The following is a 16568-nucleotide window of genomic DNA, read 5'->3' as shown; positions in this document are numbered from 1 at the left end:
CAGAACTTTTGAGGAGTCATAATGTCACACCTTTCTTCTTTGCATTTCCAACAACACGCACAACTGAGGCCTCTCCACACGAACTGAAAATTCAGTCCTCCCAAATAAACACAGCTCACTATTGTGACTGCATGGTAATCAAATGGCCACACGTGTCGGCCATTCATGGAAATAAAAAACCTTATCTCGCCTCCACCTCTGCACCATCATTCAGCCTCCTCTCCTTTCTCCTCTGATGTGCAGTGATTAACTGCAGCATTCTGCTCTGCTCTGACGTGTCTCAAATACCATGGAGGAAATGAGAGAATATTATCTCCATCTTCTCCTGGCTTTGACAGTGCTCGTCATTCACATGCACACTCTCATCACACACTGACGTTGCCTCTGTAGTGTAGTGTGTAGTGTCATAGTTTTGCCTGGGTGGCTGAGTGAATGCTGCCGCTTGACACTGTGACTTCATGAGTCAACCACTGTCAAGTAAAGGGATAATACGTCTATTTGTCATTGATGGAGTTCATTTCTGATGAAGCTGAGTGATCGGGTGAAGTCAAAGAAGACAAGGCTGCAACAAGTGGAATATTTGTGTTCAACAGCCAATGTGTAAATATGTTGGGCTTCATGCCAGAACCGTTCATACGAAACAGATTTGAGAAGTTTCATAAATGTTCTTGTGAGTATGCAGCTGACAGGTATGCACGAGTGGTCCTCACCTGTCGTGGGAGTCATGAGAAATGTGTCTGTTGTCATTCACATCAAGTTTTTCACTATTTCATTTCATTAGAAGTAGTTATAAATAAATATACAATCCCACCACATAATTATGTTGACACTATTTGGTCAGTTTCTGTCTCCACTTCCACTCATCCTATAATTCTAAATGTATGAATATACCTGTTAAATGTCACAATGTCCAGGGGAGCGCACAACTCTGTAAATGCTGTAAAATAGTGCAGCCATCTTGCATTTTGCACAAGCCGCACACAGAGATGACCGGCTGGATTTATGAGTCGCCATGTAAAGTATTTTCAGATTATTTACCTTACATTCGCAATTTTCTCCAGGTGACTGATCTCATGACACCTCATCGACCTGCCAACAAGACGGGAGCGCTCATACAACAAGTGCCAAGTGCACCTCCCTAAAGGTTTTACTGCGCATTGAGGTGACGCAGACCATAAGAACTGTGATTGGTCCACATGGCCTGACAGACAACCTGTCATTTTTGTAGGAATCTCAACACGCACAATTTCATGCTATTCTTTAAGAATAAGGAATTGCTCTTCAACATCTATCAGCTGCAACTCCAACACAATCCACTCGCAATTGTTCTGAAGTAACAGAGATGCCAGAGAAGTTGTAAATATGCCGACCAGAAACCGGATAGAGTTCCGACACGGTAATTGCTGTGCAACTCACACACACCCTCACATAACTATGAATGCTCGGCTCTATACGGCTTAGTTTTGACGCAAAAGCATGAATTGGGCTTTAAAGTATCTTCACTCCACCAGCGAGCCTGTTTGTCTCTGTGTGACTCCACCCTGCCTGTTCTTATGTGATAGTGAAACACACATTCCAACTTAATTACAAACGCAAGGAGCAAAAATTCTACAAAAATGTCGCTACATGACTCACAAAGCCAAACGAAACAGTGTTTACAATCCTGAATCCATCATATTGTTAATGGGCCACAATAGTTAGAGGAGAGGAGCTGCAGGTGCCTCGGAGTGGAACCTCCTGAGGACTGTGTCTTTGTCCAGTCCTTCAAATCCATTGTCTTTCTCAGCAGCATCTTTCCAATCCTGGTAACCTCTCACTGAGAAAATTGAGTCTACTGGGTCGGATACACTGCTAAACATCCTGCCATTCATGACTCTGCTACTACGAGGACACTAAAGAGTGGTATCACTGAACTATTTAATTTGAACTAAAAAGATCTTCTCTGTGCTAAAGTTGTTGTCCACTGATCATCACACCAGATCCACCTTTAACCAATGACAGCAGTGTTTCTTGGATAAAATTCCCAGAAAAGTTCACTTCTACAAACTTAACTTCTACAAACTTAACTGTGAACACCAATGCAAATCACATTTTTCTTTTTATCTTTAGTCTCCATCGCCATGCTCTCTAAAGATACATTTCTGATTGTACTTGCTTGTTTTTTTTCCCTCACACCGTGAGAAACCGATAGGTCGCATCATCATTGATTATGTTTTTAAAATGAGTAGCCAAAAGAGAATGATGCTGCAGCTCTCATTAATGCTACACTCCTATGGGTGCAATTGATTTTCAATAACAGCATAAAGTAAGAGTCAGCCACAGGATCAGGTCATCGTATTTACCTTAGTGCTCACACACAGCGATGAATGCAGGAGATTTTCAAGAGCAAGGTCTGTGAGAAAACTGCTCCTAAACCTGTTGGAGTGGCTCAATGCAGTGAACAGTTATTTATGAAGTTTTCTACATCCATTGTAACATTTTCTAAAGACCTGTGATTGTGAGAATTCAGAATGCAAACATTTTCTCTCTGCTTTGTATCAGGACAACACTTATTTCTTGTTTTACTTCGGCTTGCTTAATACCTTACAATAGATGTATTCTTTGGTTTGAGTATTCACTAAATAGTTTATGAGATTTACAGCTTTTCTACTGCGTATGGTAAAAGAGATGATTCACTATGGAAAAGAAAAATGGAGAGCTCTGTGAAGGTGACAACATTGAAGGGAGAGTTTATGTTCACTCTGCAGACACTGCAGCTTTTAATATTTACTTTGTATTTCAACTGTACACCATTTGTACTTTTCAGAATGAAGAACCACAAAGAGACATTTGTGTGGCCTATGTGAGTGGAAATTTAGCTCTGCTACATATGAAAATATTTCAGATGTTTTTCACCAAACAAAAATTTTTCATTTACCCTGTTTAAACCATTTTTACAAGCTTTACAAATGTCATGTGGTGCAGATCATCAAGAATCGTTTGTGCATTTCAGTTACAAAATATCTGTATTGTATTTCCTCCCTTGTTTGTCTTGGATGAAGGCCACCGACTCTGACTAGACCTGGTCATATATTTCATAATATATTTCCCCCATTACTCTGGTTGTGATGCTCTTCATTGTTCTAGCACTGAGTCCTTCCCTTCTTCTTCCAATTTACTTTCATGCTCAGAATTGATTTCCACAATCTTCCTCTTCTGACATGTCCTTCTCAAACACTTGACGAGCTGTCTCAATCCCTGGTATTATTCTCAGGGAGGTGCTCAGAGCACACAGCATTTTGATCATGTTGCTGGATTCCTCTGACAACTTGTCAATGTGCAGATGATGTTGGTGACGCCTCCACGATATATATCAGTCAAAAGAGAGTGGAGATTTCACCCCCCCCCATTTTTTCACAGTTTCAGTTTTAATTTTTTTACGAATTTTCCCTAAACACAAGATTTAAATGTTCACTTATTACACGGTTGAAACCTCTAACAGCCAGTGTGAGTGAGTCAAATCATTCTAATGATGATTATCATAATTAATTAATTGTATTGTCTGCCTCCAGAGCAATGAAATGGAGATTAAAGCAGCTCTGCTGAGCTCCATGTGATTCTGGATGTTCCATGACAACTGCTTTTCACAGCATTGTACTGAAAACCACAAAATAAATAACGTGAACTGGCATTAATATACATATAGGACAACAAAGAGACTATAGTAAGGACAAGGAATGTTAAAGAGCTGTCAAACTCATATCTCACTAGTGACCTTCTCACTAAAAACTACCCTGCTGCTCAAGTGGCTTTTAAAATAAAAAAAACTCAAAGAGGTTTCATATCTTCAACAATTATATGTTCAATATCCACAGTGCTACATACCAACGTTGCTTACCAACTCACAAAAGAGGTTGAGTCATTTGCTCTCCATGGTTTTGCAACAAAAACCTTCCAAGATATTTCAAGTAGTTTTTCTTTTTTCATTTGTTTTAAGAATTGCAACTCTGGACGCCAAATTACTTAAGTTAGTAGACAAGAATCACTTTTGGTCAAATAATGGGGCAACTACTTATATTTGTGTTTAGAACCCACAGTGACCCAAGTTAAAAGCTATCTATTGTTCAGTCAGACAACCCACGACTGAAATGTTTATTGCAGCAGAACATGTTAGAGTTTGATGTCCAGGCTTCCACTTCATTAAATACTTATAACCCCCCAGTCAGAGCCTTTACAGGTGGATGCTAGTGTGATGGAGGGGCTGAAACACTGGCAGCAAACTGACACAGCAGCAGCCGGGGTAAGCAAAGAAAGGGATGGGAAATGTTTGCAGCTTTTGGGAGGGTGTGAATCATAAAGGATTGTGGAGAGTGATGTATATCAAATGATCGGAGCAGCGCAGCTCAAGTTGGCTACCTGAACTAGCTCGCAAGCATTTAGCTCTCTCGATGTCATTCTCCTCTTGAATCATGATGCAGCTGCACATTCTGTGGAGCATCAGTTGATGTTAAAAAAACCCCAGAAACATGCATTTCTTCCATATACTGTAAACACATGAAACCTACCAATTGTTTTAAATAGTAGAAGCAAACGATGAGATGAGAAAAATGAGATGGAGCACTATAAAATAAAATAATGTGAAATGAAGTGTGGATAAGTGTTGAGCTCAGGGAAATACACCTCACTTTCATAGAGTTACTCCATTACTGTCAACAGGCCTTTGGTTCAATGGACACATATGAAGTGACATTAAAATAAAGTGCAGGCCTTTGAGCAGCATTCTGATATGGATTTGGTTATGGTTGTGTGTGTTCAGAAGATTCACAGAAAGAAAGATTACAGAAAATTGAGAACATCAGATACAAAATGAGAAAAACATAAACAAAATGATAAAAATTTATACAGTAGATTATTCAGCTTCCAAACACCAAAAATACCATACAGAATGCTTTAATGGGATTCTGTTGTGTGTGGGAGATAGAGGATATTAAATGGTAGGGGGTGATGAGAGAAACTTCAGGACTTCAATAATAAGTAAAATGCAGTAACAGTACAGTACAAACAAGTAAAATGCTGTGGCCTGTATCTCACACAAGTGCAGAGACAAAGTAACAATTTTAACTTTGTTCATGTCAGTGTCATTACACAGAAAATCACAAACAAACTTCAACTTAGAGATCATACGAATGTTTATGAAAACAGACATTATAAGAAAGTATGTTCTGTGAATTATTACCTGTTCACCTGTAAAGCCAACTAAAGGGAACTGTGTGAAATACTGTGGAGCAGGAGGGTTTAAAGTCAGATTCTTTTTTTTTTTTACAAAACAGAATACTGCAGATTCTTTTGAAAAACAATATTATTTTATTTTGTATTTTATTGGTATTGTTATATACATGGCATAATTTGTGCTTTTTTTATTATCAAGAATAAAACCATAGGGAACACATCAGAAAATTAAACTTTAAACCAGGATTGAATTGTTCTTTTTTCAGCTGGATATACTGAGAACTCTACAAAACCAGGAGAACAGGGGAGGGAAAAGACAGAAAACTAAATAGATAGGTAGATTGATAAATAGATAGTTTGTCCAGACACTTGGGAGTGTGAACGTTCAGACTGTGATGTGCTTTTACCAACAGCAGCAAAGGCACCTGTGTATCGCTTCTTTTTAGAAATGAAAGTAAGCCTCAGGGCCTTAATTCAGTGGAGTCCATACACATACAACCACATCCATCTATAATGTCTACCAGGGAGATTTCTGACACATAAATTTGCTTTTTTCAGCCATTGCAGAGGTTGGGTGCTAGGTTAGCCAGCTTGAGAACATTCAGACCAATTAAGACCACCACCTTAATATAGTGGAGAGGTTTGTTTGTCCCGATGGGAGCTGTGTGTGATGCTGGTGGTGGTGGGGGGTAGAAGGGGGTTACCTGTGTTGGATGAGAGTGGAACCCATTTGAGTGCAAGCTGATGAGAGCAAGGACTGACTGTTTCTGCTTATGCACCTAACAGCAGTTTGACATATCCAGACTTCTTGGAGTCTCTTGGTAGGATCCTGAAAAGGGCACCACCTGGGAACTCCATAGTCTGCTTCGGAGACTTCATCGCTAATGTGGGCAACTATGAAAAGATGATTGAGAGGAATGGTCTGTCTTATCTGAACCTGAGTGGTAATTAATTGATGGACTTAAGTGCTTATGATGCATTGGCCATGACAAACAGTACATTTGGGCATATAATGGTTTTAATTGTTCTGATCTAATACCAGAACATTATAGGGCTAGGACTGATGATCAACCTGGAATTATTTGATTATTGTATGTCTTGTCTTGTGGTGGTGAACTGGATTGGATGGTGTGAGAGGCTGTTGGACAGACCTGGGAACACCTGGCCGAAGCTTCTCTTGGCAAGGTCCTCAACTCCCACCTCTGGAAGAACGTTTCAGGCATTTAAGAAGAGGCTGTGGCATGCAAACTGAGTTCAAAGTCTCCCTTGTGGAATTGGCTGCAGAGAGTTGCAAACAGAATGTTGAAGGATGCTGTCATGGTAGTTATAGAAGGAACAAAGGAAGGACAGAGGGAAGCCTATTGGAAATGATTGGACTGAGAATCTACTGAAGCAGCAGGTGGGTTCAGAATGGTTGTCCTCCAGCTACAGTGGTCGGATTGTTGAGCCTCGTATCCCAAAGTCCAACAATAGAACAGTGGACCAACTTCATCCTTGTAAGTTTACTGGAGGGGTCATGTGAGGTTGCCCAGCAAGTCTCCTTTTGACTTAACAACTGTGTCCTTAGGGGGGCTTTTTAGGGGCACTATGGGAGTATGTAATTAACTGAGTTACTGGTAGTTATCTGATCCTAAAATAAATTGCAATGAGGGCTTTGTCTCTATTGTTGGAAGGAAGTCAAGCACATTTCCTATTAGTGCTAGCTTCTGCCAGGGTTGCTCCCTGCCAGTGATCCTGTTTGTGATCTTCATGGACAACCACCATGGTGACGGTATTTGGTTGGTGGAAAAGACATGACTAAGATGGAAAAGAAAGAAGAGCAGAAAAGCCATGCACAAGGAGTGGGGAAAGTGTGACAGATAAAGAACATGGGATGAAGAGGTAAATTCCTCCATAACAACACCAAAATAGTTTTGGCAATCAGCTGACTGACTCTGCCTATCTATTGGTAGGGTTCCACACCATAACATTGTCTTTCAGCCTTAGCACCCACCCGAGGCTTAATTAGACTGAACCAAATTTCCTTTTCTCTTTATTATTCTCTTTGCTTCTATACTGGGAAACCCAACATTTTTGGGAACAGACAATGTGGGAGGGAAAACCCGGCATCTGATACAGCTGTCATTATTTGTGAATGCATGTTTTATCTAGACCAGTGGAAGGAATCAGACGGTATGTTTTTCATTTGTCTTACCCAGGCTGGTGGAGGAAAGATGATATAGGCAGAACAACATTTTCTCTGTCAGCCCAGTGTCAGTACGTGCATAAAAACAGAAAAAAAAGACAGAGCCCAGAGAAAAGAAACAGGGAACAGAAGCAAAATATTTGAGGATTAAAGATTACAGAGACACTGAAGGGGAAGAAAGAAGATAAGTATCAAGTAAAATATTAGATCTAAAAGAAAAAAAATATATATTAAAATTGTGAGAATCTGGAAATTTATGGGGAGAAAGCTGGTGAACGCAAGGCTGAAGCACAAGTATTTGCATTAGTTGTCCAATGAAAAGTAGGGTTGGAGAACATAGTCACTACTAGGTGCAGATAAATGTGGAAAGGTTAAACTTCAACATTTGGGTTTAAGACTAGAGGGGCAGGAGGGGGAAGGCCTTTCTGGTATAGATTGGTCCGTAAGCTAGCCATAGCTTCCCTCAAGACTAAACCATCAACTGATTTTATTGTAAGTTACCTGCAGAGCGAAACCAAAGGGCTCAATGATGTCTGTTAGCCAACTGGTAAGCAGGACTTCTAGCCCAGAGTACTTGTTCAGTCCGTGCTGGCAAGTTTGTAGTCCATCACCATATCCTGACAAAAGCAGGAGTATGTTTTCCCGAACATTTTGGTCAAACAGTGAACACAAAACTTACTTTGTTTGTAAGAGTTTGCTGTTCTTAACCCCCAAATGCAATCCCTGTGACTTTCAGAAAATCAACAATGGCAGAAACCGCCACTGAGGGCCCTGGAGGGACTGTCCATCCATGACCATGAGTGGTCTTAGCATCAAACCCATGAGCTAATCTTGTTGGCTTTTCCTCCTGCTGAGTTATCCATCATCTTGACTAGCAATAACTACTGACCAATCCATATTAATTTTGTCGGTGAGGTGGCTTCTCACCGCTCTTGTCCATGTTGATTCAGTCCTTTAGCTGGCATTAGCATCACAGCAAGCTACAGTCCAAGTTGATTTGGTCTGTTAGCAGGCAGTAGCTTCCCGCCAAGCCATAAGCCACATTATTTGGTTGGTTAACGGACATGAACTCCTCACCATGCTACAATCCATGTTGATTTGGCCTTTTGGCTGGCATTAGCATCCCACAAAGCCATAATTCATGATGATTCTGTCTGTTGGCTAGCATTAGCTTCAAACTTTTAATAGTCCATATGTCCTCGGCGTCTTTTAGCTTCGTACTTTCAGCTCCAGAGACAAAAGTTACTAGTGGTTTGGCAGGTAGAGCCTTTCTCAGCTGGGGACAGGTAGAGCTTTCCATTAGCGCAGGCGCACAGCTCGTAGACAGTCTGTTTAGTGTAGGTGGTACCTGCAGGCGCCCCCTCCAGGGGGTCCACAGCACTACCAAGGGGGATGCTGCCCAGTCTGATGGTGTTGGCATCTAGAAAGATCTGCAAACATGAAACAGACATCATTTAAAAACATGAAAGCATAATGAAAAGCAATGATAAAGAACAAAAGCAACACTTCAAAATAATATAATTATAAATAAAACATGAAATAGATATACATAAAAGTTGATATTATGGCTGTAGGGAACTGAGTTCACATGGATGTATGTCTTGCCAAAGATAATAAATAGAAATAAAGACAGCAAGAAAGTTATGTTTTCAAAAAGAAGAAAAGAAAGCGGGGTTGTGTGTACAGAGAAAGAGAGAGCAAACTGCTGCAGGGGATGTGTCTATATTCTGTGGTCGACTGGGATTGTCATTAAAAACAATACACAGACAGAGTAGTAATTTCTACTTAGAACGGGAATCTTTTGATAAAGAGGCAGAGATGGAGTAAATGAGGCAGAGGGCAAGACAGGTGATGTTAAAAACAAGATAATCAGTAGGAGTGTGGGGAAGAAATAAAGAAAAAAAAATCAAAACACAAACAAGGTTATAATATCGGTCATTTTTGCTGTGTTTGACTTTATGCACAACTGTAGTTTACACAAAACATTAGATAAAACTTGCAAACAGGTTTGAATGATTTCCAATGCAAATGGGCATACAAGTTACTTGGGAGATTTTAAGTTTGAGTTGCAGGGTCAAGGAGTTTGTTTTTAGTATGGATGCCAAAGGATTTGCTGGATCATGTGCCCACTCAACATAATCTGAATTTACTTTGAGAAAGCACCTGCAATATAAATAGACTTTATTCCCTGGAGAAGACACAAAGAACTAAACTCACCCTGACTTTATGAGAATAAGGCCATGTTTGAGGCTGTATGGCCATGTCACCAACTGAAACTGTACTGGGGTTCTAGGTGTTTGTATCCTTATTGGATGAAAACCCATGCATTTGGTTGTTTGAATATGTTTTTCTGGGTATTATTTAGGTCAGCAGTGTTGAACACATATATATGTATATCCATTATACCTGAGAATAAATTAGAACTCTGAATTTTTGGACTGTAGGACCGACAAAACAAGACATTTCAAGATGATACCTTCAATTGGAGGATACAATAATGGAATCTTTTGCAGACAGAATGAGAATCTGCAGTTAAATCTATAATGAACGTAATGGTTGGTAGAGAGTAGGACATTGAATACAGTAACTGGTTAGATACACAGAAAGTCAGGGGGGCGGATGGTCAGTGTAGTCCCATGGGTTCCATTAGGACAAATTTCCAGCCTTAATCTCTCATACTCAGATTGATACATGCTACATTTCAAATGGGAATCACTACAAAATGTTGTTTTCTATTTACTTCTTCACCTGCATCTTTATTTACTCTTCAAAGTTTAACAGAACTCTGCTGTCTTACTTTTCTCTGTCTCACATATACTCAGACAGAGGGTTGGCTCCCCACTCTTCATGTACTCCTTTTTAGAAATGAGGAGAGAAGAAGTGGAAATGTGAGTAGAAAATAGCTGAGTGCAACAATACAGAGGGAAATGGGAAGAAAGGAGAGAGAGAGAGAGAGAGAGAGAGAAAGAGAGAGAGAGGGTGGGAGATAGATGAGAGAAGGATGACAGAGAGAAAATGTCAAATCACAAGTGGTTTGAAGAATATAGGAGGACATGAAGAGAGGGAGATGAGATGAATGGAAGAAAAAAAAGGACAAGAGAGCTATGAGGGATTGAGATACCCCAACAGTGAGGAACCAATTAGTATAACTAATGATTTCACATTGGCTGACAGGGCACTTCTCAATCTATATAAACAACACACACACACACGCACACACACACTGCATTATGGAACAGAGCAAAAGTGTGACTCAGGTTGCGTTAAAATATCTGAGTAGATAAAAGCTGTACATCTATAAGCCATTAACCTTGAGATAGATGGTAATCAGAGCAGGTAGCCCGAAAGCTAGTGCCATCCCTAATAATGCCTTCACTCAGTAACATACTGTACTTTATACAAGGTCTTCCCTACTATTACTTACAAAGGTCTTTGGTGTTTGAAATACTTTGATGTAACCTTCTGTTGAAATATAAATTACCTGATAGATGGAAAATAACTGACATAAATTTGATGACTTCAATATAAAAGGTTGATATAGGGAATGATAGCAGTATGACTGGTGTATACATATGGTATGATAATAGTAATAATAATTCCACAAATCTTTCTATCAGTTTGTGGCTTGCATATCCCAGGAACCATTCATCTTATCAACTTCACTATCATTAAGGGTCCAATAAAGTGCAGTGTCAAATTTGTTTCGATTTGGACCCAGAAGATGTTTGATATTAATGAACTTGAATAAACAGGTTTACAATCACTTTGTGTAGAGGAGTCCTACAGTAAGTCTCTACCTAACATCAATTTCTGCAGGTCACTGTTACAGTTTCAGAAAGAAAGCTGCAACAAGCATTACCACAGGCCAAACAAACAGGCAGGTTTAGAATTGGTCACTACTGTTACACTAATAATCAGAAAATGTATAATATACATATTAGACTAGTTTCAACACAAGATTCCCAAATTTTTTTGGGTTATCTTCAGGTACTCCCCATAGAAAAGGCAGCACAGAGAGCCTTTTTGAAGTTACTGTGTTCAGCCAACTCATTAGCCACCAATGTCCATTGGTTTTAATGATACTACTACTCGTAAGAATAACAATGGGACATTTCAGGGCCTATAGAGATAAAACGAATATGTGCACTTCACTCCCTGTGTACTGGGAAAAGGAAAATACCAAAGTATATTTCTAAATGTCAAGGATTCCCATTAACAGGTCCCTGGTGCACACCTGTCATCTTCCGTTTGGCTCTCCAATAAAAGCTGCCAGGGCTCAGTTATAGCCTTACAGAGGAATGGACTCAGTCACGGTTGGCAAAATAACCCAAATCTAATTCGAGCATCCTGCTTGCCATGGCAACAAATATCCTAAAATGAACTTGGGCATGGTAAAGGGATGTGAGAATGATGAGAGAGGTGTACGTGAATGTGGAAATGCCAATGAAATTACAGGTTTCTCTTCCATAACATTGGAAACATCATGGCTTCAAAACAAAAACGGGGGAACAGGGGATGGAGGGATGAAAACAGCATAAAGATGGAGGAGAGAGGGATGGAGAGACAAACCAGAAGGGAACAAGAGGATGCTGATTATGAGATTGGACAGACCAGACATATTTGTAGGTAGAAATTGTATCTTACAAGGAGGGATGGAGTGAGGGAGAGATCAACAGAAATAGAGGTGAGAGGTGAGAAGACAGCAGATGGAAAGAGTGATAGAAATGAATGGCTGCTGTGTAGCAGGTAATACGGACAGTAGAGTATAGGTGGTGGATGGACAGATGGATGAAAAGAGGGAAGGAAAGTAGAGGAAGGAGAGAGGAAGTCATTTGTTGCTGCTTCAGGTTGGATTAGCGCTGAGATTCCACCAAAATGAATGAGTCTGTATTAGGTCAGCCTGTTGTTGGCAGCATGTGAAGGTGTGTACACACAGACACATATTCATATGGACACATTCATGCATGGAGCTTTAATAAAGATGTGCTTTGTTTGTGCACATTTTCAGTCACATGGCTGATCCAAAATCTCATTGTTCCAGAAAAACTATGAAACCCAATATCATACAGATGGAACCAACAACAGCCCTACATATGACCACGACCAAACATTTCCTCTAGATGCATGCGTTAGGTTCTCTCCTCAGAGTGGACAGTTTCTAACAAAATTTTGAAAGTGGTGATACTTATGATAATATGGGGCTGATGTACCAAAACATGAAGTATTTTTTTCTTTGTGAGACCTATACTGAAGTATAACATAACAAGATGTTCCACAATCCTCATTTTAATGCAGGTGACTGGCTGCTCTTCTGATATTCCCCTTCCAAAATGCCATTTAGCCAAAAACTATGACTTTATTATTGTAAAATTAGAACTTTATTCTTATATTCTCCGAATTTTTTTTCAATTAGGTGGGTCCTAGTACTCTGTCATAGTGTGAGAACCTTATTAAAAGTACACTTTTTCTTTCTATTTAATCATTAGCAGCAGTTTATTGTCCACATGGATGTTCTAGGCTCTGCTTTCTTCAGCGTACACATGTGTTTAACAGTTGTCTGATGTCAAGGATTATACTGACATCAACTCCCCACCTCAATCATTGATCTAAGCAATTACAACATAGACTTAATAAATTGTTTAATCAATAAAGATTGACATAATTAAACTCACCACAGAAATATGGTTTTCACACATAATTTTGAGACCAAAACATGGCTGTGTGTCATAGACTGTTGCCAGTGATTTCATTAAAACTAAAATTAGTGAGATAGCTATGACCTAGGAAATAAAACAAAGCAAACAGAGAGAATATTTAGACAAGACATTTAGCCTTAGAAGACAACACATTTCACCAAATGGGATTTGAAATGGTTTTAAAAACCAAAACCAAAAGTCTTCTACACTCAATGGTATTGGTTTATATTTTACATGAGTATATATATAGATACAAAATAATTGGTTTTACAAACATTTACAAACCTTCATGGGTTCAATGGAATAATAGGTGCACCTTAGAGTCTAAGAACACAAATTATGCTCGGAAATTGGCCTGAATCTAAACTTGAATGACACAATCCCAAGACACTTCACTGCAAGGCTGAGGCATTAAAGGAGTTGATGTTATTTTGCTCACTACCTTCATACATACTATATTTTATGAGAAAATCTGTGTTCCTGTTTGTGTCTTATATCTGTGCCCCTCATGCATTTGCATGAATTGACCATGGGTGTGGGTGGCTGGGTGTGTGCATGCAGTACAAATGTGTTTGTGTGTCTAAGCCCATCTCTCTCCGCCATCAGTTGAGCAGAAACGTGGCTCTGGCGTCAAGGAGATGGGAAACATGCGGGAAGCAGCAATTATAGAGGGTCAAAACATTTTCATGGATGATTTCCTTTGGCACAGCTGAGGAATGGGCAAAAGAGGGTGGGAGGCGAGTTAGCTGTGGGAGAGGAGGGGAAGGTGGCAATGAAAGGATGAGCCTTTCCTGGAATGAAAGGTGGAGAGAGATGGAGGAAGAAAGACAGCAGAGAAGAATAGAGGGTTAAAGTGCCTTTGGAGGCGGATCGGTAGAAGACAGAGGAGAAGTGTGGGAGTAGTTATGAATTTCATGAAGTGAAACTATGCCTAAGAATGTTTGTTCACAACCATTTTTCTGTGACGAGAAGATAATGACTTGGTATCAATGTCATCAAATACTAACTGACTGCATTAACATGTTCAAAACACGAGAATAAAATATTGACTTAAACTTGACTAAAATCTCTATTTTCATTGACAGAAATGAGACCAGATCAGATGAGTAAGTCAGCAGATCACAGTGACCAAATCTATACTAAAGCAGTTAAGGTTTCCTTTGTTATTTATTGCAGGTTAAATAGAAAATGAATATACATTTGTGTAATGAACAATTTATTTTGTCAGGTTGCAGCAGCTCCATGGAGCTCCTTCAAAAACTCTTATGATCCATCCTCCTTGCTAAGAGAGTTGGTAAAATACATGAATGAAGCAGTGTGACTAATTTGTTGCATCTTGCATTATAAAGATAACTTCAACTGCCCTTTTGAACTACAATAATGATCGCCGATTGCCATGGTTGCTAATGTTAGCATTTGCTATCAATTTGTGCTCTCTTAATCGATTCTGACCTTTTATCTCTGACACTTCAGTGAGAGAACTTGCTCAGGACACCGGCCTGCAGGCACACACACATGCAGGCACACACACTTGCACGCGTGCACACACACACACAGCACCGTCAATACCAGTGCTGGATCTTCCTCAGATCACCTCAAGTTTTACACATACTGTTTAACAGAATGGGACCTGGATCTGTTTGCCCCTTATAAAATGTGGATAGCAGCCATATGCAGTCCTGCAGTTTGGCTGGATCCTTGAAAACGACCCAACAGAGGAGATTGTTATGATTGTCTGAACGCAGCTTTTGTGGCTCATTTTATCAGACTCTTTCTTTGGGGCTGTCAAGTCCAATCAAATTTTGCACAGACTCAAGGCTTGCAGAAGTTTAACTCATACTGACCAGGAACTAAAGTGGATTAGACAGTGTCAAGTCTTTGACTGAGAGGATAGAGGAAGTTAGGATTTCAGAGAGTATGACAGAGGTTGAAAGGACAATGGAAGTCCAATTCCACCAACACAAACACTCAACTACACAGAGTCCTGCACAGAAAGATAGTTCAACCTGTTCAACTAGCCTCAGCTCACATTGCCTCCCATCCAGTTTTGTTTTTCTTGCCCCCCCTGCACTCACACACACTCCAACAACACAAATAGGTGGGAGGTTGTGAAACTATCAGTGTATTACACAGACCATTAGGCTTGTTGAATGGACAGATGCTGGAATGGGAGCTGACAATGGACTTAATGACAGAGGCTGGAGAGAGACAGAGAGCATAGTAACCCACATGTAGCTGCAACATAAAGCAATATTAGTCTGTTCTACTGTACTACCCACACGCATATGTAACGGAGTTAAGGTGTAGTGTGATTCCACTTGCCATACAAACTCATCTCACAACACTGACACTTAAATATCCTGGGGTACTTAAATGCAGCACCCCTGTAGATTAGGGTCGTGCACTCCTGTAGATTAGGGTTGTGCACCCCTGGAGATAGCAGCAGTCGGACCTTGCTGTCTCCCTGGTAGGTGCACTAGTATGAGCTCCGCTAATGTTTGATATTAATTACTGTAACTTAATACTAAAACATGGTTTAAGTTGCATTGCATAAACATATAGCTCCTAAACAGTTGAGCACATCCTTGTTTTGTTTTCTTTGGTTATAAAATGGCTAGTGTGGCACGTGTTAACTAACCTGCACTTTCTTTCCATTTTACATTTTTCAGATTGGTATATTGTGTGTGTGTGTGTGTGAGGAAACCCGGACTAACTGTGTGTCGATCCTTCTGCCAGGTACATTACACTGTTAGATCTGTTAGGTTCATTTTAATATTAGAGCAGTCGGACCTTGCTGTCTCCCTGATGGGTATATTGTGTGTGTGTGAGGAAACCCGGACTAACTGTGGGTCGATCCCTCTGCCAGATGTTAAGAATAAAAGGCATGTTTGCCAAAAGTGACGGTCTTCTTCAGTGAAATACACAACGCAACTGAGGAGTACAAAGCCGCTACACATACACACATACACAGACAAATGAGTTTACACAAAGCTGACACCAGAAGCTGGGAAAAGATACAGTAATGTACTTAAACACACATGAAAACACAATTGAAGCAGCCTCAGAATGTCATGAACATGAAAACTGTGACAGAAACTGGGATAAAATAGAGAGACGAGCAGACAAGACTCACACAGTCTGTCTCAACAGACTGATACACACACACTGAAACGTTTATGATGATCGCCCCAGGCAGCGTGAAGTCTAAGTTAATGATTTTTCTGATGTTAATCACACCTTCTGAAAAAGATCCAGTTCTCCCAGGGTTTTGGTATCTACATCCATTGAGGTGTTATCTCTTGAATAGCATCATGAAAAAGTAAACAGAGAGGCTCGAGAGAGCTGTGACAGAGTGAGTTTACTATGCGTGTGTTCACAAATATGTGCTCTTGTGTGTGTGTGCATTTTTAGGTGTTTGAGTTGCGTCTGTGTGTATGTGTGGGTGTGTATCTTACAAGAGAAAAGTTGAGTCTGTACTT

The 16568-nt window shown here is 40.0% G+C and overlaps 1 protein-coding gene across 2 annotated transcripts in view; it reads right to left on the bottom strand.

Moving 5' to 3' along the window:
- Positions 1–4863: 4863 nt before the first annotated feature.
- LOC109627472 (zeta-sarcoglycan) overlaps positions 4864–16568 on the bottom strand; it is a 305924-nt gene continuing 294219 nt past the window's right edge. For both annotated transcript variants that reach the window (XM_069530649.1, XM_069530650.1), the window contains exon 8: positions 4864–8823. In XM_069530649.1, coding sequence (XP_069386750.1) covers positions 8617–8823 — 207 coding nt within the window. In that variant the 3' untranslated portion in view covers positions 4864–8616. The remainder of the gene's footprint in view (positions 8824–16568) is intronic.

Source organism: Paralichthys olivaceus, chromosome 8, assembly GCF_024713975.1.
Source record: "Paralichthys olivaceus isolate ysfri-2021 chromosome 8, ASM2471397v2, whole genome shotgun sequence".
Lineage (NCBI taxonomy): Eukaryota > Metazoa > Chordata > Actinopteri > Pleuronectiformes > Paralichthyidae > Paralichthys > Paralichthys olivaceus.
The sequence above is the reverse complement of the archived record's forward strand: the minus strand, read 5'-3'. Positions and strand labels throughout refer to the sequence as shown.